The following is a 25,651-nucleotide window of genomic DNA, read 5'->3' as shown; positions in this document are numbered from 1 at the left end:
GAGTCTTTCCCTTACTAGATACCCTTCATTATTCGTGTTCCTTTGGCCTAGGAAGTACTTGGTACTTCAAGGGAGAAAAATCATGTAAGAATGATCAAATGAATCATGATTTGATGAATCAATAAGTACATTTTTACCATGCAAAATATGTATTTCCAATTTCTGAATAGTTTGGAACACTAAAATTTAATTAGATCAATTCTTTAAAATGAAGCACATTTCTTGTCTTTTTTCTTTCTTTTTTTTGGTTGGTTGTGGGGCTTGAACTCTGGGCCTGGGCGCTGTCCCTGAGCCTGATCTTCAGCTCAAGGCTAGCATCCTACCACTTGAGCCACAACACTGCTTCTGGTTTTGTGGTGGTTTACTGGGCCTTCCTGCCTGGGCTGGCTCTGAACCTCAATCCTTAGATCTCAGCCTCCTGAGTTGCTAGAATTACAGAAGTGAGCCAGTTGTCTGGCATTTCTTATATTTTAATTATAAAAAATTACTGATGTGGGCTATTAATAGGGCTTATCTAGTGCATGCAATTACAAAAGCATATTTGTATATTTGTTCATGAGTAAATAACAGAAGATGTGAAAATACATCAAACTTTTCTACCAAACTTTTAAAAAGTAATTTTTGCAATGGTTATATGGCTTAGTGGTAGAGTGCTTGTCTACCATGCATAAGGCCCTGGTTCAATTCCTTGGTATCACATACACAAAAAATAAATAAAATTAAAAAATAATTATTCCTAAAATTATAGTATTTGGAGTAAAAAAATGTATGTTTGCATGAAATGGACTTTGTCAACACTGACCTAAAGGAATTTGGTGCTATAAGTCTATAATAAAAAAAATAGTGTAAGGAAGAAGAATGAGATATTGACTCATCTACATTAGTATTGAAAATACTTTTTCTGGGAAGGGGCAACAGGTGCCTTTCAGATTTTGCAGATCACCAAGACCCTATACCACCATTTAGCCAGTCATTGGTTGGGTACACAGTAGCCATGGACAGCATGTGAACAGGACATGGCTACATTCCTATAAAACTGCATCTACAAAACAGCAGGAAGCTTGATTTGCTCATAGATGATAGTTTGCCAACTCCTAAACAGCTCATAAAGCCCTAAACTTTAGAGATAGAAAGGAATTTTGATATAAGTTTACTTTTACAATTTTATTGGACCAAATAAGGAAATTATCATCCAAAATACGAAATATTTTGTTTCACCTGGCTAGTAAATGGTAGTACCCAAACTAAGACAAAGTTGACTGATTACTAGCCCAGGACTCCTGTACACGGATGTCTGATGCTACTACATACTTATGGGCATGAGTACTAAAGAAAGAGGGAATGGATAACTGGGTAAGATCTTATTACAAAATTTACAAATGATGAGGTTTTTTTTTTTAAAATAAAGGGTTATATTTCACAATGAAACAGTATCTTAGAATAAACTGCAAGAATTTTTAGAGTGAATTTTACAAGGAGAGATGATCAATATTGTAGAGAAAACCCAAAATGGACATCCATCTGTTCTGACAGTGGCACTTGGGAAGCCAGGAAAAGTAGATCTACTGCCAATGACACATTTCCTAGAACATGTAAACTTACATTAAATACAGTAGAAAGTCTTGCTTGAAATATACATTTTTTTTTTAGCACTTATTATCCTAGGTTCACCACGCTTCTCCTTTTAGTCAGATAAAGCCAAGATACCTGTTATTGGTAGGCATGCTCACATGCCTCTGCATTGGAATGTCTCTGAATACTTCATTTCCAAGAGTCGTATGTACTGGGTAAGGTGGCATTTCAGCATCAGACTTAACTCCAAAAGCATTTCCTCTGTCTCTTAACAGTGCTGGATTAGGTTTTTTGCCAATAGAAAACTCCGAAGCAAATCCTGGTTGTCTGAGTGTTGCCTTTGGTTTTCCTATGAAGTTAGGCATATATAATACAATCAATTGGCCTCTCCAAGCCCTGGTTTCATTGTGCCATTCCCAGTGTTTTCTGTGGGACTCTATTCTGTGAATAGCCTGCAAGAATAACAGAGCCCCTGAAGGGTGGATGAGTAGGGGAAGGAGAGACTGGACTATATTTGCAGATGAAGTTCTACTACTGGCAGGCTAACCAGTTCTTACCTACTCGGCACCTACACTTCTGTGGCAGCCACTATTATAAAGGACAGCATGATCCTCCTGGCAGGAGGATCAATCCATACCCTGGCAGGTGAGATTTCCCCTCTGCTATGAAGCCTTCCATTTCTGCTCTTGCTCCCAGTTTCCTGGCTGTCTAAAATGCTCACCCTGGCACTGAGCTGTTTTATCAATGAACTATTTCTTGAGAATTTCACTTTAGAAATGACTGCTTCTCAAGATAAGCATCCAGTAAAGAAAGGCTGAGTTGTCTGTAACAATTTTTCATACTATGTAATTAATATTTTTCTAAAAACAGAGGGTCTTATACCAAAAGGCACAATTTGCTAAGCAAGACATTAAATCACAGGTTCTTGGTTCACTCAAAATTCTGGGTGTGGCTTATCAAATAACCTGAAAGAGTAAAAGCACTTTGCCATCATAAACAGTTAAAATCTGCTATTTCCAACTGTGTAACTGTTTTGCTTTGGGTAAGTCACACTCTTCATGTTCACTAACATTTCAAATGTAAATCTTAGCTTCAGGAATTTTCTCCTTATTGTGGATATAAGCAGCATTTCCATAATTCCTGTGATATTATATTCAGGGGCTTAAAATTTTAACATACGAAAAGATCTACCTTCTAGAAAAAATGGCATGGTTTTCTTTACTCTCATCTGACAATTAACTTGCCGCCCGGTTTTCCTTTTAGAGCTCCTCTGCCGAGCCACTAGCTGAGCAATCCTTGCAGTTTCTGTGCAGGCCACAGCATAACAGGTAATCTGTTCAAGAGGGACAAAGTGAGAGGAAGATATTTCTTAGGCCCAGGGTTACCAAGAGACCAGTTTCTGAAAGTGAGTCTTAAGTGAGCCCACACATGCCACATCGAACTATATACAAATGTTCATTTACCTTACTCCTTGACAATGTAGATGCAAAATCAGATTTACTGCAAAATGTAGTATACCAAATGATCACCTTGCAAACTGAAATTTATCATAAACACGTATTTACCAAACATCTACAGTGTACTAGTTAGAATGCAATTATCAAAGGAACTAAAATAAAACTGTGATCTGCATGTGTTATCTCACAGAATCCATGAGATCTATTTGATCCCCATTTCACACATGGAGCAGCAGAGGCTCAGGAAAGCTGGATAAACTTCCAAATCACACAGTGAAGCTAGCCTTGGGAATTTTCAGCTTAACAGGCTTGCTTTAGACCTGGAGTTTCAACTGGGTTCATTAGAGCCACAAAATTCCAAAGGGATCTCAAAAGGTCCCACAGGCAAAGGTATGAGAACAAGGCATGACACACACATCCCTAAAAAAAGTACCTGCTTAAAACACAGGGGCCAGATTTATTACTCTTGACTGAAAAGTTGTTATGACAGTATATAGGATATAAGAGAAAAATATGTATAGTGTGTAGATTAAAGGAATTAGATGTTTTTCAAGACTTTAAACTGAAATGGAGAACAGAAAAACAATGGCGTTTTACACTACTATCCTCTTTGGCCCAGGCTTTTGTTCCTGAGAATATAATTCAAAGGAAGAGTGTTACCTAGTCAGTATGTTCAGTAAGGGATTATATTAATAGCTAAAACTCAGAAACATTTAAAATGTCCCAAATTGGTGAGCAAAATTTAAGTACTTCATGGTACAGAAGTACTTGATGCATTATTAACTTATTCATTTGGACACTAGGTCTTCATGCATTCAACATGGATTTATTAAGTCAACTATGATGGGTAAAAAGTGTCTCTCATCCTCAAGAAACTTAGGAAGGAAAAAAGAAGGAAATGGAACTAAATAGAAAATATCATGTCAAGTGTCCCACAGATGTGTTACAAGGTGCACATAAAAAGGAGGATTAAACCTGTCTGGGGGGAATAAGTGATGGTATTTTCCTACTAATATTTTTAATTAACTTTTATCCTTGCCATAGCATTGCTGATCTCAAAGTACTTAGCTGGTACTTTTCTACTACTGGTATGAAAGTCCCAAGTAGATGTTTCTAAATCAGTTTGATTCTTCGTACATGCACAATTGCCTACTTACCTCTCCAGATCTACTAGTCTCTATTCTGACAACTGCTGGCACACTTCTCAAATAGGCTTCTAGAGTAGGGTAACCCAGCTGCTTGAAGGGGATCCAGTCTCCAGTCAAGGATCGGTATTCTCCTTGCAGCCGGGGTAATGCTATCCCATTCTTATGAGACTGCAGAACAGCCCGTAGCATCTTTGAAACCAGGTCTGCTTCCAGCATCTTCCCCTGTAAGAACATTGGCTGGTTACTATATGATGGCTCATTACTCTGAATGCAAACAGACTTTCAGAGTTTAAGCTTGTTAGATTATAAATAGTGAATATTTCCTGTGTTATTGACAAAGCTGGGGAAACTATGATGGTAGGAAAACATAGTGAACCATGAGAATGTAGAGAGAAACTTGGAAAGGCATTGAGATGGACTGAGATGGAAGACTTTAGGGACTGTTTCCAGACCACAGGAAGCCTAGGAGTCTTGATAGCAAGATGGAATCAGGTAAGCCTGGAGGAAGAGGGTAGGCTGTGGGTCTAGAGAGAACAGAAAGTGCAGAAGCATGGATGTAGGAGAGAAAGACATGGATTCAGATAATTCCAGGCAGTTATGTAGTTGGACATGATTGGTTGAGACTCTTAAGCTGAGAGCTACGAGCGGAACTAGAAAAGTGGGAAGTGGGCAGACTTGGAAACAGACACATTATGCTAATAGTTTGTATTTTTTTCAAAAGTAATATGGGGCTTTAAAAAAGTTCCAATTATGAAAAGAGAATGATTAGTTCTGATTTTGAAAGACCACTATTCAGCACTTAAGAACTTCTTAAGGCTGCAAAACTTCTTGGAAATGAGGAGGATTTGAAAATAGGTTTTAGGAATAAACAAAAAGTTAAGTTGGAGGATAATTAAGAGGTAGAATCCTTAGGAATTAATTGGCATGAAGGCTGAGGTGGGCTTCCAAGTTTCCTACTAAGAAACATGGTGGACCGTAATAATGCATATGGAGTGGATGCAGATTTACAAGAGAGGAAGAGAGTAGATTCATTTTAGACATGTAAAGGCTCATAGGATAGCCATGTACATATGTGCAGTAGGAACTTAGGTTAGAGGCCATAGATTTACTATCTTCTGCCTACAGGGAGACAAGATAGGGTAAACAGTGAACATATTTGGAAGGTTGTCATTTGGAAGCATGGACACACAAAAAAGAAAATACCTACAAGATGTTCAAATCTTAGACATATAAAATGAGTTATGTCTAAGATTTGAAAAATATTCTCATATAATCATTACTATTATTAAAGTATTTCCATCAGGAACCAAATTGTTCCTTAATATATGTAAAAGTAGAACATATAACATCAAAAAGCATGAGGGGAGAACTACCACTGGAAGGTAATTATACTATCTATAATAAGTATAATAAGTAAATATTATTATTTGAATGTTATAAAAATGTATCTAGGGGCTGGGAATGTGGCTTGGTGGCAGAACGCTTGCCTAGCATGCATGAAGCCCTAGGTTCAATTCCTCACACAGATAAAGCCGGAAGTGGCGCTGTGGCTCAAGTGGTAGAGTACTAGCCTTGAGCAAAGAAGCCCAGAGCTAATGCCAGGCCCTGAGTTCAAGCTCCAGGACTGGCAACAAATAAATAAATAAGTAAACTCATAAAATTATTAAGAGGTAACTAATAAGCCAGTGGTAAAGATAAAATTGGATAAAACAGAATATAATACAAATAGAATATAAGCTGAAAAAGCAGGGAGAAAAAAGAGAAAATAAAAACAAAAATATAGATAAAGTAGAAAAAAGCGGGGCTGGGAAGATGGCTCAGTGGTAGAGTGCTTGCCTTGCACGCCTGAGGCCCTGGGTTCGATTCCTCAGCACCACATAAGCAAAAAGAAAAAAGCTGGAGTGGCGCTGTGGCTCAAGTGGTAGAGTGCTAGCCTTGAGCTGAAGAGCTGAGGGACAGTGCCCAGGCCCAGAGTTCAGGCCCCACTACCGGACCCAAAAAAAAAAAAAAAGAAAAAAGCTAGCAAAATAGTAGATTTAAAGCCAACCATACCTAATACATTAAATGTAAATAACTGAAATATCCCAATAAAAAGGTAGAGATTGGTAGACCAGTCATAATAGTAAGCATTATCATCATAGGTTAAAAGTAAAAATATAGAAAAAGATATGCTGTGCAAATACTATGGCCATATTAATATCAGAACAAGGGCTATTACCAGGGATAAAAGGGACATTCTATAATGTATATGGAGTTAACCTCCCTAAGTGTGGCAAGATTTAGGTGAGAGAGCTAAAAAAAAAAACAAAAAAAAAAAACCACACTCAAACCTGAGAGCTGGAAGTACAAAGGATATAGGATTCCAAACTCCCTTCCTAATAATTGATAAAACCAGTAGGCAGAAAAATCACTAAGGTTATAGAATAGCTGAACAGCTATGTTCAACCAGACTGACCCAATTGATCTCACTGGAATGTCTTACTCCAAGAAGAGTAGAATAAAGATGCTTTTTAAGAACACATGAAAATTTTACCAAAACAATTTATTTTTGAACTAAAAACATATGGGTGGGGGAAGCAAAGGAAGGGGTGACATTAATAAAAAATGAAATGTGTTAATTTGCCTGACTTACAAAATGGTAAGCCCTCTGTACACCTTAATAACAACAATATAATCATATTAAAAACCAACATTCAACCAATTTCAAAATAACTGAAGCTATAAAAGTAATATTCCGTGACCTGGAAAAAGTCATTAGGTACCAGTAATGTTTCCCAGGTATTTGCTAAATTCTCAATAATCAAAAACATCTGAAAAAACTTACATAGTGAATATATAGTACATAAAAACTTTCCGAGTACATTAAGAGTATTAGGGGAATATTTATAGCATTATATTTTATGTCATGCTATGTTACAAAGAAAGATATTAAGTCAATGATCTAATCTCCTCCTTCAAAAAAGAAAAGTAAATTATATCAAAGCAAGTGGAAGGAACTAAAGAGGTAAGCAGAAATCAATATGGGAATGATGAAATAATAACAACAGAGTTAAAAACAACAATATCCTAAATTTGAAGCTAATTCTTTGAAAACATCAATAAAATGGGTAAGACAAATTACCACAATAGGATTGAAAGAGGGACTATTAGTACAGATCCTACAGATATATATTTTTAAATATTGTTCTCAATGTGCTATGTTTCTTTTTGTTTTTCCCTCTATGGTTTATCCCCTGTTGTCACTGTATTCAATTTTGGTACCCTGGGTATATGCATTTATCTGAACTAGGGAAGAGAAGGGGAACAACAAAGTGGTGAGGCAAAAGACAAAGGGGGAACCTATGTCACAGCGATACTCACAAGACACCATGTTGGAGATGATCTGTACAACTTGTACAGAATTGGGGGAGGGCAAAAGGGAGAAATGTGAGGGAGGGGGTAACAAGTTAGACAAGAAATGTAATCACTACATTACTTATATAACTATAATTCCACTGTACTCACCTTGACAACAGTATTAAAATAAATAAATAAAACAAAAAATAATAAAGGAAAACAAGTTAGGCCAATAAATTTGATAAATGAAATAAATGGATAGATTCATTTACAGACACCAATTTCAAAGCTTACTCAAGAAGAAATAGATAACCTGAATATTCTTATATTTCCTAAAAGAATTAATTTATTTTTCTTACCTTGGCTTCACAAAAGGAAAGCTCAAAGCCCAGACTGCTTTATTAGCAAATCCCACCAAACTTTATAAAAGAAATCCGTGCTACTCTTTCATAAGACAGAATGAAGGAAACACTTCTAAATTCATTCTATGAGGCCAGCATGATACTTATACTAAAAACCAGAAAAAACACTTTAAAATAGATCAATTATCTCCTATGTGACTACAAAAATGTCTAACCCTAGAAAATCAAATTAAACAATAAACAGGAAAGTTAAGCATTAAGATTTATTCTAGCCGGGCACCAGTAGCTCACGCCTGTAATCCTCGCTACTCAGGAGCTAAGATCTAAGGATTGCGGGCAGAAAACTCCATGAAGCTCTTATCTCCAATGAACTACTCAAAAAAGCCAGAAGTGGCACTGTGGCTCAAGTTGTAGGGCACTGACCTTGAGCAAAAGAAACTCAGAGACAGTACCCAGGCCCAGAGTTCAAATCCCAGCACTGGCCAAAAAAAAAAAAAAAAATCTATTCTAGAATGCAAGGCTAACTCAACAAAAAGAGGTAAAACCATATGCTCATGTCAGTGAAAAAATCAGTCCCTTTATCATTAAAAACTTTCAGAAAATAAGAACAAAAGGAAACATCCTTAGCCTAATAAAGGTAATCTATGTAAACCCATAGCTAACATCCTATGTAACAGAGAATAAATGCTCTTTCCTTGAGATTGGGAACAGGGGAAAAACATGTTCATGCTCAAACTCCTATCCATTGTCACACTGAAGTTCCTCACCAATACCATAAGGTTCAAGACCTGCTACAAAACTGCAGTAACCCAAAATTGTGATACTGTTGGTAGAAGAGAACATACATTCAATAAATATATTATTTCCTAGAATGCATAATCCAAATGTCAACTGGTATTTAACAGGTATTTGAGGGCTGCCCAACATGAAAGCCTTCACCTCCCTCCTCCATCAAGAGAACAATCTTCTGTCCCATTCCTAAAATGTCCTCATTTAACCTTCCTTATTTCTCAAACAGCTATCAGAAGGAATTTTCCCAAGTAGGGCAGTTAATCTAGGAACAAGGTGAAGGCCACACTCAGACCCTAAGTCACTGTGGAAATCAATAGTAGGAATAGTAGTTGAATATATCTCTTTCCTTGAGGCTGTAGGCTCTGTCAAGACACAGGTAGATGTTTTATAACTTGTATCCTTTTATCCTTTTGCTCCAAGACTTGATTATGTTTCTTGTAGATACAAAGAATGTGATTTCCACTAGAGTCCATATCCAAATACGCAGATGCAAAGCCATCTGAGGTGAAGCTGTCCCATACATACTGAAGGAATAGAGAACATTGGGTAGCTGGGATCCTGGTTATGACTTTGGTACTGAGTATCCAGGGAAGGTGTTGCTGAGAAGGTGGTGTATGAACAAATACCTGAGGAAGGTGAAGTGGTGAGCCACATGGACCCCTGGAATAAGGACTTTCTTTCCATCTACGCTGCATTATTCTTCTCCTTAACATGTCGCATGGTCAAATAATCTTCTTAATTTAATTTTGCAGTCTATCTCCTTCACTTGAACACAGATTCATGAAAGCAGGAATGTGTGGCTCTTCACTACGGAATCCCTAGTGTCAATGAGAACTCAATAAATAGATGCTGGATTAGCAAGAAATTCTATTCTAGCTACCATCAGTATTTTGATCTCCTACTTACAAAAACTCCACACAATGCATATCAGCTCTCAAACAAATAGCTTTGACTCCAATTTGTTATGAAAATTATTTTCAAGTTTCAATGACTGACTGTAGGGGATTGGGATATAGATTACTAGTACTAATGCTTGCCTAGCATACATCAGGCTGTTTGGGTTCAATCTCCAATACTAGAAAAAAATGTTAAAATGTAATGATTATTATAAACTGAATGAAACAACTGTCACTGTCACCAAATTGTATTGGAGAACCAGCTGGCAAATAAGCAGGCCTGAGTCAGGGTAACAACATTCCTGCAAGGAGTGCACACATCCAGGGAATGCATACATCCCAGCAAGCATAAATGTTGCTCAAACACTGGTGAATGCTGCACACTTATACACATTTCTGTTTTTAGGAGTGGGCAGATGCTGCTGGAATTCACGAACACAAGCTTGTTACCAAAGTTGCAACAGCATTTAATAATTTTGTATTTAATCAAACAATTTATACTAGAATTACTAGTGATGAGATCTCACAAAAATTTTTTTAAGCTACAGAAAAGACCTCCTGTTTGAGAAGAGTAGGAAGCAACGCTTGTCCACATGGCTGCAGTCTGTAAGACTTTTTCTAAAGTATGCTAGTCTTCATGGAACACTCTAACTCTAAAAGCAACTTTCTGGAGGGAAGGGTAGTCCTAAGCTTAGGCTGCAAGTTGAAGACCTCAACACTGGTGAGAAGCATATAAATTCAGCACAACTCAGAGGTATAAACAGGTGTGTGTCTTGGTCTCATGGATGTCACTTCCAAGCTCACTTGCAATTCCTCCATTAGCTGTCTCTTTATGCACTGAACAAAAAGGAAGTTAAAGCTTAAATGTTATCTAACATATGATGCTTTAAAATGCTTTGAGTTTTATTAAACCTTGACATCATGACTTTTTTGAGATCTTCTTGAAGGTGGCAAATTAAAGTATATAGGAATAATTTAACTATAAAAATTGAGTTTATTATTTTTGTACAATACCAATAGTTATTTAATAAAAAATGATGTAGAAGCATGGTGCAGGTAAGAAATGGTTTGAAAACGCATGCTAAATGGCTAAGACTGTAATGATAATAATCCTTGGGTATATTGGAGAAATGTTTAGTATAGTGTTAAATTTGAAATATCAGAACTTCCCAGATACTCTTACTTGCCTCACAAACACCAGTTAGTAAGAAAGTCAGAAGGTCTCCAAGATTTCTAGCTCAATAGGCAAAAAGTCACTTACTACTTTGACAAAGGGTTTTGGAGCAGAGTTCCTTCAAACCACAATTCCCCAATACCTAAGATCCAGCCCAGCCCAGGAAAGCAGAATAAGACATGCACTCACCCTCAAATATGGGGAGGTGGGTGGAGCACAGAATGCTAGTGGGCATTTTAACCCTATCTTTTCCAAACTCTGCTGTTATCACATTAGGAAAACTGAGATCTGACATAAACATTCCAGCTCTCACATATATTTGTAGTCAGAATCAGCAGAACTCCAACTTTAGGCTCCCAGACTAGGGCTTCCCTTTACACAGTTGCTTCTAATATGTACAGTAGACTTCTGAAAGTTCGTTTTGAGTTAGGGAATTCAAATGGGAACCTGTAGGCATGTTTAGTGACTAGCCCTTTAACCAAGCAACAAGACACTTGCAATATTTAAATTTAAGGATGACATCCAAATCAACAGAACTGCCAACTGTAACAAAATTTCAGAGACAACTTTACAGCTACTTTTGTCCTTCCTCTTTTTGCTACACAATTCATGTGGGCACCCTAAAATGCTAATTAACATACCAGAAGTTGGGCAGGTAATGATAACCTTGAGGGAAGCAAAATTTAAACAATCCTCACTATAGTTCAAATTGTATTTTGTGAGTCATAGTTAATTTTCTGAAGAATCTGGCTTTGATGCATCATCCTAGACAGATGCATTGAGACAGTGAGCTGGTTCAGTCATTTGCATTTTCTGCTTCCTATAGCCATGGGTGCCCAAAAGATTTTTAGCAAACTAGTCTGACTCTCATGTATGCATTTTTCAAATATTTTTAACTGTACCATTTAGCTCATTACATTTTTCTTGTCTCAAATATAAGTTGCAGTGTAGCACTAAATCCCAAAATCAATCGGAAAAATTAGATGCAACTTCTGTTGCATGGAAGTGTCCAGAGACAAAGCATTTATCAGTTCTTGCAAAGGGAGAAGAGTTGGTATTAAATATCTAACTAGATTATATCATACAGACAATTTAAGAGAGAAAGAGATCCTCCAAGGAGTTTAAATCTCTTGATGCAACACACAATAGTCCTTTCAGCTACTTTCAAGTAGTATACTTAAAAGGGCATTAGTGAGGATTACATTTCACTTCCAGTCTACAGGGACTAAAATCCAAAGGCACTGCCAATTGCTGTTTCACTGTCCATTATGTTTAACTAGCAAAAAGGAAGACTGTGTGTCACCCAATGGCCCTGGAGTAGGAGATGTGAGTTCTAATTTATCTTGCCTTAGGAACAATTCCCATAACCTGCAAAGTACTTTGCATGTAACTGACACTCAATGAGTATCAGTTGTGTAGAATTGCATGAAAAAAGGTCTCCACTACGTGCCAACTTCTCTTATATTTAAAAGTTAAAGGTCTTTACACGAGAGTGAGAGAGTGAGTGAGAGAGAGATCCAATTATGTAAAATAATTTGATTGAAAAGAGTTAAATGTAATTTGCCTCAATAAGCAAAAGGATCTTTAGAGGGTTTATCTTGAAAAAGCCTTTGCAGAGTAAATTAAGTATTTCCACTTGCCACATAGGAAAACCCAGCTCAAAGTGAGCAACTGATTCATAATCACAAAATTATTAAATTGAGAGGCCCAGATTCCAGGCCTGGAGAGCGCACACATGCGTGCGCACACACTTTCATACACCTTAAAGCAGCCCGGGGACAGACTAGAACCAGGGTCTAAGTTTCCCTTCCACAGTATATTGTTCCCAGTGTCCAGGCAGAGCACTTCTCATCTGCACGACCGGGGGTGGGGTGAGGTGACAGGAACCAGATTGGGTGTTGTTTTGTTGTTGGTGGTGGTTTTTGTTGCTGTCGTTGTTTGCGCTAGGTTTGGTTGGACGGTTATCAGAATCCTCTGGAACCCGAACTTTGCCAACACAGTCAGATATTTCCCTCCCTGGTTCTTTGAAATTACTTGTGAGCGGTGCCCTTGAGTATGGACGGAAAGCTTTACACCCCTCAAGTGGATGGGAGCTGAGAACAAACGCCAGCAGCAAATTCCCTCCGGACAAGTTGAAGCTGAAGACCCGACCTGGCTGGAGGGGTGGGGGTGAAGTCGGATCCACGTTTCCCGGCCGGCGCTCCCCGTGGGGAGGAACGGATGCAAGGCTCCGGCATTTCTTGAGCGGCCTGCACGGGCTCGTGTGCGGTGGCTCGGAGCGGTGCGCTCCCCGGGGTCAGCCGCGGGCCCCCCGCGGCCCCCGGCGGACGACCGCCGCCGCGTCCGTCAGGAACCACTTCCTGGTCAGCATCTCCCGCCCCGTCCACGCCCCCGCTGCGGCGTTTTCCCACCCGGGCGGCCCCGGGCTGCCCCGGCGGCCGCAGGGCCGTCCGCTTCTCTCCAGCGATTTAAATCACAACGCTCTGGAATCCCAACTCCCCCGGCGTCCCCGCCGGGTCTCCGGGCGTCGGACCCGGACGTCCCGGGCGACTGCAGGAAAGAGGCCCTGGGGCCTGGGGGAACCCCTCCCGTCCCGCCGGCCACCCAGGTGCACCGCACCTCCAGACGCCGCCTCCCGCCCGCCGGGGCTCCGCACCTGTCGTGCGGGCCCCCTCAGGACCTGCGCTCACCTCGTCCTTGGGGGGGCCCCCGGCCCGTCCCCCTCGCCTCTGGATCCCGCTCCCGCCGCCGTCTCCGCCGGGGCCCCCGCCTCAGCCACCGCCCACTTTCGGTTTCCCTCGCACCGCCGGAGCCGCCCCGCGGCCGGCCGGCTCGGGAAACACCTCTGGCCCCCGCGCCCCGCCCGGCTCGGCCCCGCCCCGCTCCGCTCCGGCCCCGCCCCCCGTCGGCTCGGCTCAGCCCTCTGCGCACGCGCGGGCGCGTCGGACCCCACGCCGGCGTCCTCGCGTGGGAAGGAAAACCGACACCGCCTAGCGGTTTCTGCGCGTGCCCACGCCGGGGTCGCGGTGGACGCGGGCTTGCGGGGTGGATGCGGGCGCGCCTCCTCGGGGACAGCGCCAGGTAACGCGTGGGGCTCGGCTGGGACGGGGCTGGGGGGCAGGGGGGCGTGGCGGCTCGGGGTTCACCCTCGCCGACAGTTCATTCCGCTCTCGCCCCTGCTTAATTTCCACATCCGGGACTGTAACTTCATTATTCTAGACATTCCCTCCCACCCCCAACCTGGCCCCCTCAGAACCCCAGGTGTCCGCAGGCCCTTTGCTCTGATGTCATTCTTACCTCCCCCCACCCCTCACCCCCAGGTAGGCCACACGCTATAATGTCAGCCTGGCTTTCCCCATCCCCTCCTCTGCCTGTTAGGGCTCCTCAACACCTATTTTCCACACCGTGCAAGGTATTTGGGGTTCCCTATTCTCAGATAATGCCCAGAACATGACAACCTACTAAATAAGCATTTGTCGAAGTTGTTCTAAAAGTATTGGGTGCCCAATTTTTATTCACCTCTGCATAGTAATTCCTTTAAACACGCGCTTTGCTTCAACCAATGTCCACCCCTCTCCGTGTCATTCTCTTAAGAGAGCTTGCTGCTTAACTCCAAACAGTGTGACTCACACACCACAAGCCACTTAGGTTTAAGATATACAAAACTGAGTGAGTCTGACATGTACACAACTGTGAAACACACCATCACTGCAATAAAAAAATAATATATTCATCACACCCAAAAGTTTTCTCATGCCCCTGTTGGAATCCTTACCTCCTGAGCTCCCCTGTTTCTTAGCTCCCAACTGCTCTTCTGCTGTTTCTATGGGTTTGATTGCAGTTTCTAGAAACTTACTATAAATGTAAATTTGGAGGGAAGGTCTGACTTCTTACACTCAGCATAATTCTATGCTGATTGAGATTCATCTATATCACTGCATATACCAGTAGATTATGTCTTTTCATTGCTGAGTAGTATTCTATTATATTCACATACCAAACCTACCATATGACCCTGCAGTTTCACACCCAGGTTTTTATCCAAGAAAAATGAAAATATGAAAGACCCATGCAAGAATATTCGTAGAAGCTTTGTTTGCCATATCCCCAAAAGGAGATGCTGCAACTCTTCAGCAGGTGAATGGATAATTAAGCCAGTATTTTGAACATGTGCTGTTAAATAACAAAACTCTGGGGTGCTGATAAGACTGTGCTTAAAGAGCTTTCAGTTCCGTGAAAAGATGCAGTAGGCAATGAATAGATTGGAAGTAGATCATGAAAATTCGCCTGCTCTCCCATGCTCAGGATTTGGGCTTTCTACTAAAGGCAATAAGGAACTGTTTGAACAGAGCTTTCTTTGAACACTGTTTCCTTTCATACTCTCACATCTGGTCCCTGACTAAATATGCCTAAATGCCTGAGTCTGAAACTGCATCTCCTCTGTTCTGTTTCAGAGTTATTTCAAACCTTTTCCTCATTTCTGTACCTTACAATCCACTCTAAACTTTTCAGTGGCTATAATAGAACAAAAAATGCAGCCATCCAGCAATTTGGACTTTGCAGTGTTCATTATATCCTTGGTTCTACATTAAGATGAGAGAGATGAAAAAAAGTAGCTGAGGAACAGAGAGAATGAGAAATCAGTAAAAACCTCCAGAGTTTAGTATGTAAATATAGTATAAAAGGATTTGAAGTGACCTCAAGCTTGAGATCCATCGTTCTTCCAAAGGTGTTCCATATCTGGACTTGGCTATATACAAAGAAAAAATGCTATGCAGCTAGTTTTTTATGACTAACTTTATTAATGAAGTTTCCATAAAGCAGATATTTTAACTGTACCGTTCTTTGAGTTTCAACAAATGTAGTTCACCATGTACCTGTACCACATGCAAGATACAGAATGAATTCATCACTCCAAAAAGTTCCCCTTTGCCCTCATATCTCTACCTCCTGGTAGCTCCTGGTGGGATTTCTTGTCCCATAGCTTTGCTTTTCTTGAATGTCATATAAATGGATTCTGCAATGTATAACCTTTTGTGTCTGTTTCTTTCAGTTGGCATAATGCACTTGAGAATCATCCCTGTTGTGCTATCAGTAGTCAGTTCGTTTTTATGAAGTGTAGTGTATGGCTGGATATGGCATTGTTTATGTATTACCATTTAATGTGCATTTGTGTTGTTTACAATTTGGGGATGTTAGGTATGAGTGCTTAACCACTTCCGGGGCCTTGTATGGCCAGATAATTTCCTCATATACACCCTGGGGAATAGAGCTTGCAGGTTGTGGGGTAAGTGAACTGTGCAGAAACCAGTCAGACTTTTCTCAAGTAGCTGCACCATTTTGGACCCCACTCCTGTCCACTACCACTTCTCTAAATTATGAGTTCTGGTTACTCCAACTACTTGGAATTCTTGGTCTTTTTAGTTTTAGCATTCCAGTGGATGAATAGGAAATACTATTGAGGCTTTGATTTGCATTTCTCTATTGCTAATGATATTGAGATCTGTTTTCATGTGTATATTAGCTTTTTATATATGTTATTAAGTAAAATGTTCATTCTATGGGTCAGTTTTCATCTGAGTCATGTCAGAAGGTTCTTAGAAGTCTATGGGTCACTGGCCTATAGGAAGTTGTGTTTAGCTTTTCTTTTTTTCCAAAATGACCCAAGGCCCAGACGGTTTAAGAATTTATCCATGTCCTAGATATAAGTGGATTTCAGGAGAATTTAGGGGTATTAGGGATGACATAGATTGATTATTCCTTAGAATAGTTGTTTATTCCTTAGACCCAATGGTTCTTAATCTTTTCTGGGAAAGGAGATCAGAATAGTGAAAGAAACATACAGAGAGAAATCTGGGGTGTGATTTCACAGAGGGTTAGGAGTCCTTACAGCCCCACTGTGAACCCACATTATAAACTGCCTCGGGGGACAACATATGTCTTGGGGACAAAGAGTAGAGTTTCAAAATGGACCAAACTTTAATGGAGGACATTATCCCCCAACAAAAGGCCAAACTTATTCTTAGATCATGGGGAAGGAGTCTATAGCCCCAGGGTCTCTTTTAGGAAAGAAATGTAAACATTTGCCATCCCCAATGCTGTGGGGAGGTTTCTGGTAGGGGAGGTGGATAGGCATTAGGCAATAGCGTGGCAGGTCACCTTGTGCCTGCCTGGAGACTTCAATGGAAGGTGTTTATTGTAGGGGAGGAAGTGAAAATCAAGACCATGTATAAAGAAGGAAGAGGACTCTACTTCCAGCTTATCCTGAGTGTAGAAAGACGGAAGTATTTCCATTGTAAACCCTTCACTGAAAGCCCTTCATGCATTTTTTTGTATGCATGGGAACCTGATTGTTTGGGGAGAACCATGTTACATACGGACACCAAGGCATCTGTCCAAGGCAGCCAGGCCCAAAGCTAGTGGCGGGCTTGAGTCTGCCTCCTCTCCTCTTTTCTAGCACCATCTCAGCAAGCCCTATTTAGTGTGAAGAGAAGACATCAACTGTTTTTCAGGAGCATATCTGAAGCAAGCTTTTTTTCTCATCTCATTTTGGGATTTGCAATAGCCTAAGAAAGCTCTGTTCTTCTTCCTCTCTCTCAGAGCCTCAGACCTTAACAGCTATCAGGAAGTGTTGCAAACATCCCTTCCAAAATCTAGAGTGGCCATTTGAGAGATCTCCATTGTGGGCATCTCACTTCCCATCCAAATTTGTCTATTTTTTTTATATTGTCTCTTAAAAGAAAACACAAACCAAAACCCAAACGCATTTCCATTACTTCCTATGCTATCAAATGAACCACAAGGTCTTAGCTTTGTCATTATTCAGTGTCTTGGGTAATTCCCCTCTCAGGACACCTTTCTGGAAGACTTCACCTCAGATGATTGCTCCTTTAGTTGAGCTTCCAGACCACTCTGTCTTGCAGATACATTTTAGTGTTTCTCGCTGAACAACTTGAGAAGAGATCTCATTTTATTCATCTTCATCTTCTACATTATTTCATTGCAAAGAGTTTTAGAAGCATCCCTTTCTGATGCTCTTACATATTCAGAGTTGTTGTGTATATAAGGTGAAAACCAGCCTCATAAACTTTTTGCTTACATAAGGTCAGGAAGAATAGATTCCTGGAAAAAAGGAATCTTTAGATAGATCTACTTGTGATTTATAATAAACATAATCACTCCCTCTTCTATCAGCTATTGCCTATTAGATGAATGCAGAGAAATTTCTAGCAACTGCATTTGATTTAACTGAGTAAGGGGTAAAAACATAAAACAAAAGGGAGGGATTGCCAGAGCCCTGCTTAAATCCAGGCCCTTGTCAAACTATGGATGTGCTGATCAAGCAAAACCCCTTAAGCTGCCCACAAAGGCCTCCAAGGTGAGTCAGCTAAAAGGGCCTAATCCCCAGCAGGACTGATCACCAAAGCTTTAGAGGCCACACTGCCATGCAACTGTGGGAAACAGGATAATGAAAGCTTACTGCGATGTGTAGAGAAGGGTCACAGAACTATCAGGATAGGGGCTATGCTGTCTAAGAGATCCTCTTGGCCCTCTTAAGAGTTGTGGGCATTCACACAGCTCTACCTTAGATAAGACTCCAAAATAAGAATGATTCTAAGGGTATTAAGAATTGTCAGGTTTCTTGGAGACCCAACTATTAGGTGGGCCTGCATATAGGGACTGTCACTTTAATCAAGACATTCAACCACAGTGCTACTAGTTCTATAATAGTAAACCTACTAGTAGAAGAATTATACCACAGTGCTGTCTGGGAACAAGGAAGGAAGGAGGCAATGAAAAGAAGCCACATAGTGCATAGGAGATGTGTAGTATGGATTCACTAACCCAGAAGCAAAAGCGCATTGATCTTTTGTTAAATTCAGAGGTTGCCTTAACTCCAGAGCCAAAAGGCTTTGGCTTTGGTTCTAGCCTCAATAATAGTGTTTATACTATTTGGTTCTAGTATTTCTGTTTGGTTCTTCCCTTCAATAGTAAAGTGAATCTAGTAAGTAGCAAAAGAGCCTTCAGAAGTCCTCCAGGGGCTGGCCAGTATCTCCCCACAGGGGTATCTTGGCCATAGAAGAGGGTATTTTAGTTGCCATGGTGATCAGGGCCACCTGTTAGGTGTTAGTGGGACAATTTGGATGCTTAGTGTCCTTTCCTCTTACCAGAGGAATTTCTCTTGCCCCAGTGAACATGTGAATGTCTTGCTAATCATTTATGTAGATGACAAACCTATTTTGTGTATCAACACAAATAACTTTTTCTATCGTTTTACTACACAGTAAGTCTTATAGGTAGATTTTCTCTGTGAATTTCATTTCATGAGAATAAATGCAAGGGTACAAAGTACCTCTCATGAAAGATGGGGTACTGGTTCACATAGGTTGGATGCTCCTGCTGAAATCCTCCAACAGCTCACAGTCAATGCCACCCAGAGACAAAGCTAAGCAGGAAATTACAGTTTATACCAAGAGGTAGAGATACATGCATTTGTCTTTGGTAGAATTTTGTGACCCCACTCCACCTCACAACAAAATTACCTTATTTTCCCTAGCACACCAGTTAAGGAAGTTAAAAATCATTCTTTCTAGCAGTCTCCTTGGAGTTCTCTTAACCTAATTTTTCCAATTTTCCTCTTATTCCCTCACACTTTCTTTTTAACCCCACCAGCAGCCTGGCTTTTTGGTAGTTATTTTGGAAGATGGAGTCTTATAGACTTTTCTTCCGGGCTGGCTTTGAACCATGATCCTCTGGATCTTAGCCACCTGAATTATAGGCATAAATTGCTAGCACTAACAACTCACTAGTCCTTTTCATTTAAAACAGGCATCTTTGATTTTGTCCACTTTATACAGGACATTTTGTATTTGCACTTAGAACCCAGAACAGAATGAGGTAAGAGAGTGTTATTGGCTAATAAGCGATAGCCAGTTACCAGCCAGGGTAAACCAGGAAAGGAGATTGCTGGGGAAGGCAGCTGTTAATCTTAAGAGTCATCAAAGGTGACTCTGCAATGATCAGCACCCACAGGGCTTTGTGCTTCCTGTGCAGTGTACATTCCTGAACAAGTTTATAGGCTGAACTATATAAACTGGAATTTGTTTATAAACACCATTGCAATCATGGGCACTCTATACAAAGCATATGTATATTTGCAATATCTCCCTAATCATGACTGCAGAACTCCAGTGCTTGACATAGTTTACAATAAATATTTTTCAATCAATGAATAAATGAGTAAAGAAATCAAGCCTATTCACTTTCTATTCTGCCATGCTACTCCTGTTTAGCTATGCTACTCCTCTTTATCTAATGAATGAAATAAAGTACTCTTTAAAACAAAGAAAAATATAAAAAAGCCTAAGAACTGAATAATTTTTTTCACTATCAAACCTCAATGAACATCCATGTACCTATAATATTGGTTGGCCAATGTAACACATATGGGTTACCAACAACCTTAGTCCTTTGGGGCTACTTTAAGCACCATAGACTCGGTGGCTTACAAATAATAAGAATTTTATTTCTTACAGTTCTGGAGGCTGGAAGTCCAAAATCTGGGTGCCAGCTTGGTCCAGTTCTGGTGGCGCCCCTCTTCTGGGTTACAGACTGTTGACTCCTCATTGTGTCCTTATATTGCCTTCTCCTTGGAGCCTCACATAGTGACCAGAGGGCAGAAAACTCCCTGAGGTTTCACTTATAAAGGCACTAGTCCCACTCATGAGGACTCCACCCTCATGGCCTAGATCATCTTCCAAAGGCCCCACCCCCTCCTCTGTAACATGTGGTTGAGATTTCTCTACACGTGAATTTGGGAGAAGAGATATAATCACAAAGTCCATAATAACTGACAGTTTTTCAGAGCCTTGATCTTTACCTTGTCACATTCTGTGACTATGACAGAGTTTCTTTTTTTCCATAGATCTCTCAAAATTCAATCCATCCTTCCTGCTGCTAATTTGCATACTTTCCCTCTGTCCACTTCCACATCTGGTAGATCAGGATGGTGAGGTGGAAAATAGACTTGGGGGGATGTGATGCTTCCAGATGCCTTTGTCATCAGTAGGCAAACAACCAGGCAGTCTTAGTGGGAGCATTCTGTGGATGGGGACTTAACTCATGTTGGGAAAATGCTGTCCCATCCTTCCTGACCTTTTTTTTTTAAGCTACCTGCTTGTTCACTTACTTCCTGCCTGTCTGAAAATGCACCCCCCCTTCACCAAAGGCAAGTCAATGCTGAATCTCTGGAATACAGAGCAAATAGTAAGTATTTGTTTAATGGAATAGTACATTTCATTTGAAAACTTATTTTAAGGCATATATGGTAACTATTAGCATAGGATTTTTAAAATTTTATTTTATTGTAAAGGTGTTGTACAGAGGGGTTATAGTTACATGAGTAAGGCAATGAGTACATTTCTTGTCCAGTATTGTTACACACTTGAGGCATGTTATAATAAAAGCAAGTTTGAAATTTTCACACTGAAGCTTATATGTAAATGCTCCTAATAGCATGATTTATATAGCCCTAAATGAAAAGAATCTAAATGTCTACTAACTGATGAGTCTGTAAACATGTTTTGTGTCTGTACAATGGACTCTTATCAACTATAAAAAGTAGTGAGAATGACATGGAAGAAGGCAGAGGGGGAAGTTCCAGCAATATATTACTTCACCAAAACAACTATAGAACTGACCTCTGCAAAGACTATATACAGATGGAAAATAAACATGTTTTTGGCATAAAAATATGCAAAGAACTTAAAACTCAACAATATCTCAACAAAGTCTCACACATAAAACAGACTTTCACAAATTCAACAGCAAAGCCAAAGCCATATTAAAGTAGTCATTCAATCTGAATAGACAGCTCACCAGAGAAGATATATGAGTGGCAAATAAGCTCATAAAGAGATGTCACCACTATATGTCATTAGGGAATTTTAATGAAAAGGAGATACTACCATCTACTATTAGAAAGGCTAAAGCAGAAGGCTGTCAGTAGCAAATGCTGGCAATGTTGTGAAATAACACCACTGGTGGGAATGCAAAATGACATAGTCACTTTGGAAGACAATGTCTTATAAAGCTATTTTTATGATTCTGCACTTTTCCACCTAGTAAGACATACCAGCTGATCGCTGCTTTCTTCACAAGTGCCAAATACTGCAAGCAACGAAGTTATCCTTCTAGGTAATGGAATATACTTTGAATCTTACATGTTCCCTGTCCCCCAAAGACCCCTGTATGTTACAGGTTTGCTTTTGGAAGGTGGCAAAACCTTTAAGAGAAGTCTAGCAGGAGAAGTTCAGGTCAGTGAGGCTATGTCCTTAAGGGCAACCTTCTCCTCAGCCTCCGCCCTGCCCCGGCCCCCGCCGCCGCCTCTGCCTACTTATTCTTCACTTTCAAGCCAAAAGTTGGGCGGTTTTATTTTACCATACTCTTGCCTTAATATGCAGCCTCACCTAAAAGCAGTGGGTTAACTGATTAGAACCCCTAACACTATAGGCTAAAATTAACTTTTTAAAGTGGTAGTTATATCAGGTATTTGTAATCATAATGCAAAATTGAGTATAGGAATATTTTAGAAATAAAATATCTAGTTACAAAATGAGGAAACATAAAAGCATTTTTAAGTGAAAGAGGTTAGTTTAAGAAGGTTGCATACTATAGATTCCAGGCATATGACATTGTAGAAAAGGCTGTAGAGTGTCAAAGAATAGGTGGAGCACAACTGAAAGTATGTGATACTATAATGGTAAGTATGTGATATGTATTCATCAAATCTTACAGAATTCTACAAGGAGTGAACTCTAAACTGTAGACTTCATTTGTTCTTAATGTACTAATATTAAGCCACCTGCAAGAGGTTAACAATAGAGCAACTTGTGAGAGAGCATATGGGAACTACTGTTTTTTAGTATACCTAAAACTGCTCTAAATAATGAAGTGCATTCAGTAGTAGTCCATTTTCCACTACTATAATCAAAACCTGAGGCTGGATAACTTATAAAAAGATTTGGCTCCCAGTGTTGGAGGACGAAAAGTCCAGTCAGCTTGGCTCTGGCTCTAATGAAACCTTCTACTAATATTGCCTCATGACAGATAACATCATGGTAACTGATCAGATGTAAATAGAGGATCTCATAGCAAGATAGGAAGCCAGAGAAGGCCTAGGAACAGACTCCAGTCCTGTGAGAAATACATTAATCTCTTCTGAGGGCATATGCCAGTGCCTAAGAACCTAACACTAGGCACCACCTCTTGTTAAAGGTACCGCTGAGGACCAAGCTTCTGACATGAATCTTTAAGGGGCACACTCAAACTATAATATTCTCTTTGTTTTTGATTTACAGACATTTTCTTTGTATTAAGAATGTTATTATTAGCTGTGAGTTGGTGGCTCAAGCCTGTAAACCTAGCTACCCAGGAGGCTGAGGTTTAAGGATCATGGTTTGAAGCCAGCCAGGCGAAAACATCCATGAGACTCTTTCCTCCAATTAATCACAAAAAAGCTGGAAGTATCTCTGTGACTCAAGTAGTAGAGCACTAGCTGTGAGCAAAAGAAGCTCAGTGACAACACTCACGCCTTGAGTTCAAGTCCCAGGACCAGAACACATACAAAAAAAGAAAATTATTGTTATTTGTGTATGTGTGTTTGCTGTCTGAGGTCTTAAACTTGGGGCTGGGCACTGTCCCTAAGTTTTTTTTCTTCAAAGCTAGTGTTCTACCACTTGAGCCACAGCTCCACTTCTGGCTTTTTTGTAGTTTATTTGTGATATGGGTCTTACTGATTTTACTGCCTAGGTGATTTCTAACCACCTCTTGAATAGCTAAGATTATAGGCATGAGCCACCATCACCTGGCAGATATATTTTTCTTCCATGACATTTAGTAAATAATATATTTACTATGCTTAGTTTTCACAGTTATCAGTTTTTCTTAGATGTGTTATCAGTTTTTGTCTCCAAATTCATCTGCTGTGTGCTACAGTATTTGGAGATGGGAATTTCTGGAAAATGGTTAGTGGGAGGGATCCTCATGAATAGCATAGTGCTCTTCTAAATAGGCTTCAGAAAGCTTCCTCTCTGCCCTCTGCCATCTGAAGACACAGCAAAAAGATAGCTGTCTATGAACCAGGAAGTGGGCTTTCACTAGGGAGTTGGCCCTCATCAACTGTGGCATTGTCGTCTAAGACTTCCTCGATTCCAGAACAGTGGGAAATAAATTTCAGTTGCTTATAAGCCATCTAGCTTATGGTATTTTGTTTTAGCAACCTAGACAGAGTAAGACAGTTTTTATTTGGTGTAGATTAATTTTTAAAATATAATTTTATTGTTATTATTAAGGTGTTATACAGCAGTGTTACTATTTCATAAGTCAGGTAATGAGTAAACATTTGGATGTCACCCTTTCCTTCACTTTTCCCCAGTTTCCCCCCTTCCCGTCCCCTGCCCACAAGTTATATAGTTCATTTTCTATGTAGTGCATATTGAATACCATGACCGTATTTGTTTACCCTTCCTCCCTCCCTTTCTGCATCCGACCTTTGTTGTCCCCCCTAAAAAGACAAAAGAAAAAAAAAAGCAAAAACAATACCACTACCAACAAAAACAAAAGTTCCTATTTTCTGAAATTCATTTCAATATTTTAAATGGTCAGCAAAATTACACCTTTAGGTTCCTCCCCTAAGAGTATCCTCCTTTGGTCTTTTATATGTGAATGCCTAGAGTTCTGTATAAGTTCACATGTCCAGTTGTATTTTAAGTCTAGCTTTTACATATGAGAGAAAACATATACCATGTGTGTCTCTGAGCTTTGCTTACCTCACTTAATATGATTGTTCTAGGTCCACCCATTTTCCTGCAAATGACATAATCTTATTCTTTCTAATAGATGAGTAAAATTCTATTGGATATATGCACCACAAGTTTTTAAATCTACTCATCTGTTATAGGGCATGAGATGTCCCACAATTTGACTATTGTGAATAGTGTAGCAATGAACATGGATACACAAGTGTGTTACCCACATCCTGACTTGCAGTATTTTGAGTAGATGGGTCACCCCAAGATGCCCCATGGCTGAGTCATAGGGAAGTTCTATGTTTACTTTTCTGAGGAACCTTGAAACTGCCTTCCAGAGTGCTTATACTAGTTTACATCCCCACCAATAGTACACTGGTTTTCTTTGGGAGGGACTAGATTAATTTTAATTAAATATCACCTCATTTTTCTGGGTGCTGGTGACTCATGCCTAGGGGGCTAACATTTGATGGTTGATGCCAGATTTGTAGTTTGAAGCCAGCCCATGCAGGAAAATCTGTGAGATTCTGTATCTCCAGTTAACCACCAAAAAAGCTGCTAGTGGATCTGTGGCTCAAATGGTAGAACAGTAGTCTTGAGGGGAAAAAAAGCTCAAGAGACAGGGCCTAGACTTAGAGTTCAAGGCTTAGGACCAGCACCCACCCCTGACCCTCAAAAAATTTTCCCCATTTACTATGAGGATCAAAATGGCAGGACTAATATATTTTGTGCTTCTTTGATTATAGATACTAATTTTTTTTTTTTGGTCGTGGGGGCTCAACTCTGAGCCTGGGCGCTGTTCCTCAGCTCTTCAGCTCAAGGCTAGCACCCTACCACGTGAGCCATAGAGCCACTTCTGGCTTTTTTCTGCTTATGTGTTACTGAGGAATCAAACCCAGAGCCTCATGCATGCAAGGCAAGCACTCTACACTGAGCTAACTTCCCAGCCCCCAGATACTAATTTTTAATCCAGCTTTTTAGGAACATGCTACTACTTGTTTAAGAGGATTCATAGCTCCTATCCCCATCCTTCCCACTTTATGAAATAGAAAAAGATTTTCTTAGGTTTGTTTACAAGGTATGAGGAGAGGAAAGATAGCATTGTG

At 40.1% G+C, this 25,651-nt stretch overlaps 1 protein-coding gene across 4 annotated transcripts in view; it reads right to left on the bottom strand.

Moving 5' to 3' along the window:
* Tdrd7 (tudor domain containing 7) overlaps positions 1-13,567 on the bottom strand; it is a 59,189-nt gene extending 45,622 nt beyond the window's left edge. For 2 of the 4 annotated variants that reach the window (XM_042696293.1, XM_042696299.1), the window contains exons 1-4: positions 13,428-13,567; positions 4,187-4,399; positions 2,764-2,905; positions 1,708-1,921 (exon numbers count right to left, since the gene is read on the bottom strand). In XM_042696293.1, coding sequence (XP_042552227.1) covers positions 1,708-1,921; positions 2,764-2,905; positions 4,187-4,393 — 563 coding nt within the window. In that variant the 5' untranslated portion in view covers positions 4,394-4,399; positions 13,428-13,567. Of the gene's footprint in view, positions 1-1,707; positions 1,922-2,763; positions 2,906-4,186; positions 4,400-13,427 lie in introns of those variants that run through there. The other 2 variants (XM_042696305.1, XM_042696308.1) reach the window with 1 other exon arrangement.
* Between the last annotated feature and the right edge of the window lie 12,084 nt (positions 13,568-25,651).

Source organism: Dipodomys spectabilis, unplaced genomic scaffold (assembly GCF_019054845.1).
Source record: "Dipodomys spectabilis isolate Male_0828 unplaced genomic scaffold, ASM1905484v1 ptg000006l, whole genome shotgun sequence".
NCBI classification, from domain to species: domain Eukaryota; kingdom Metazoa; phylum Chordata; class Mammalia; order Rodentia; family Heteromyidae; genus Dipodomys; species Dipodomys spectabilis.
The sequence above is the reverse complement of the archived record's forward strand: the minus strand, read 5'-3'. Positions and strand labels throughout refer to the sequence as shown.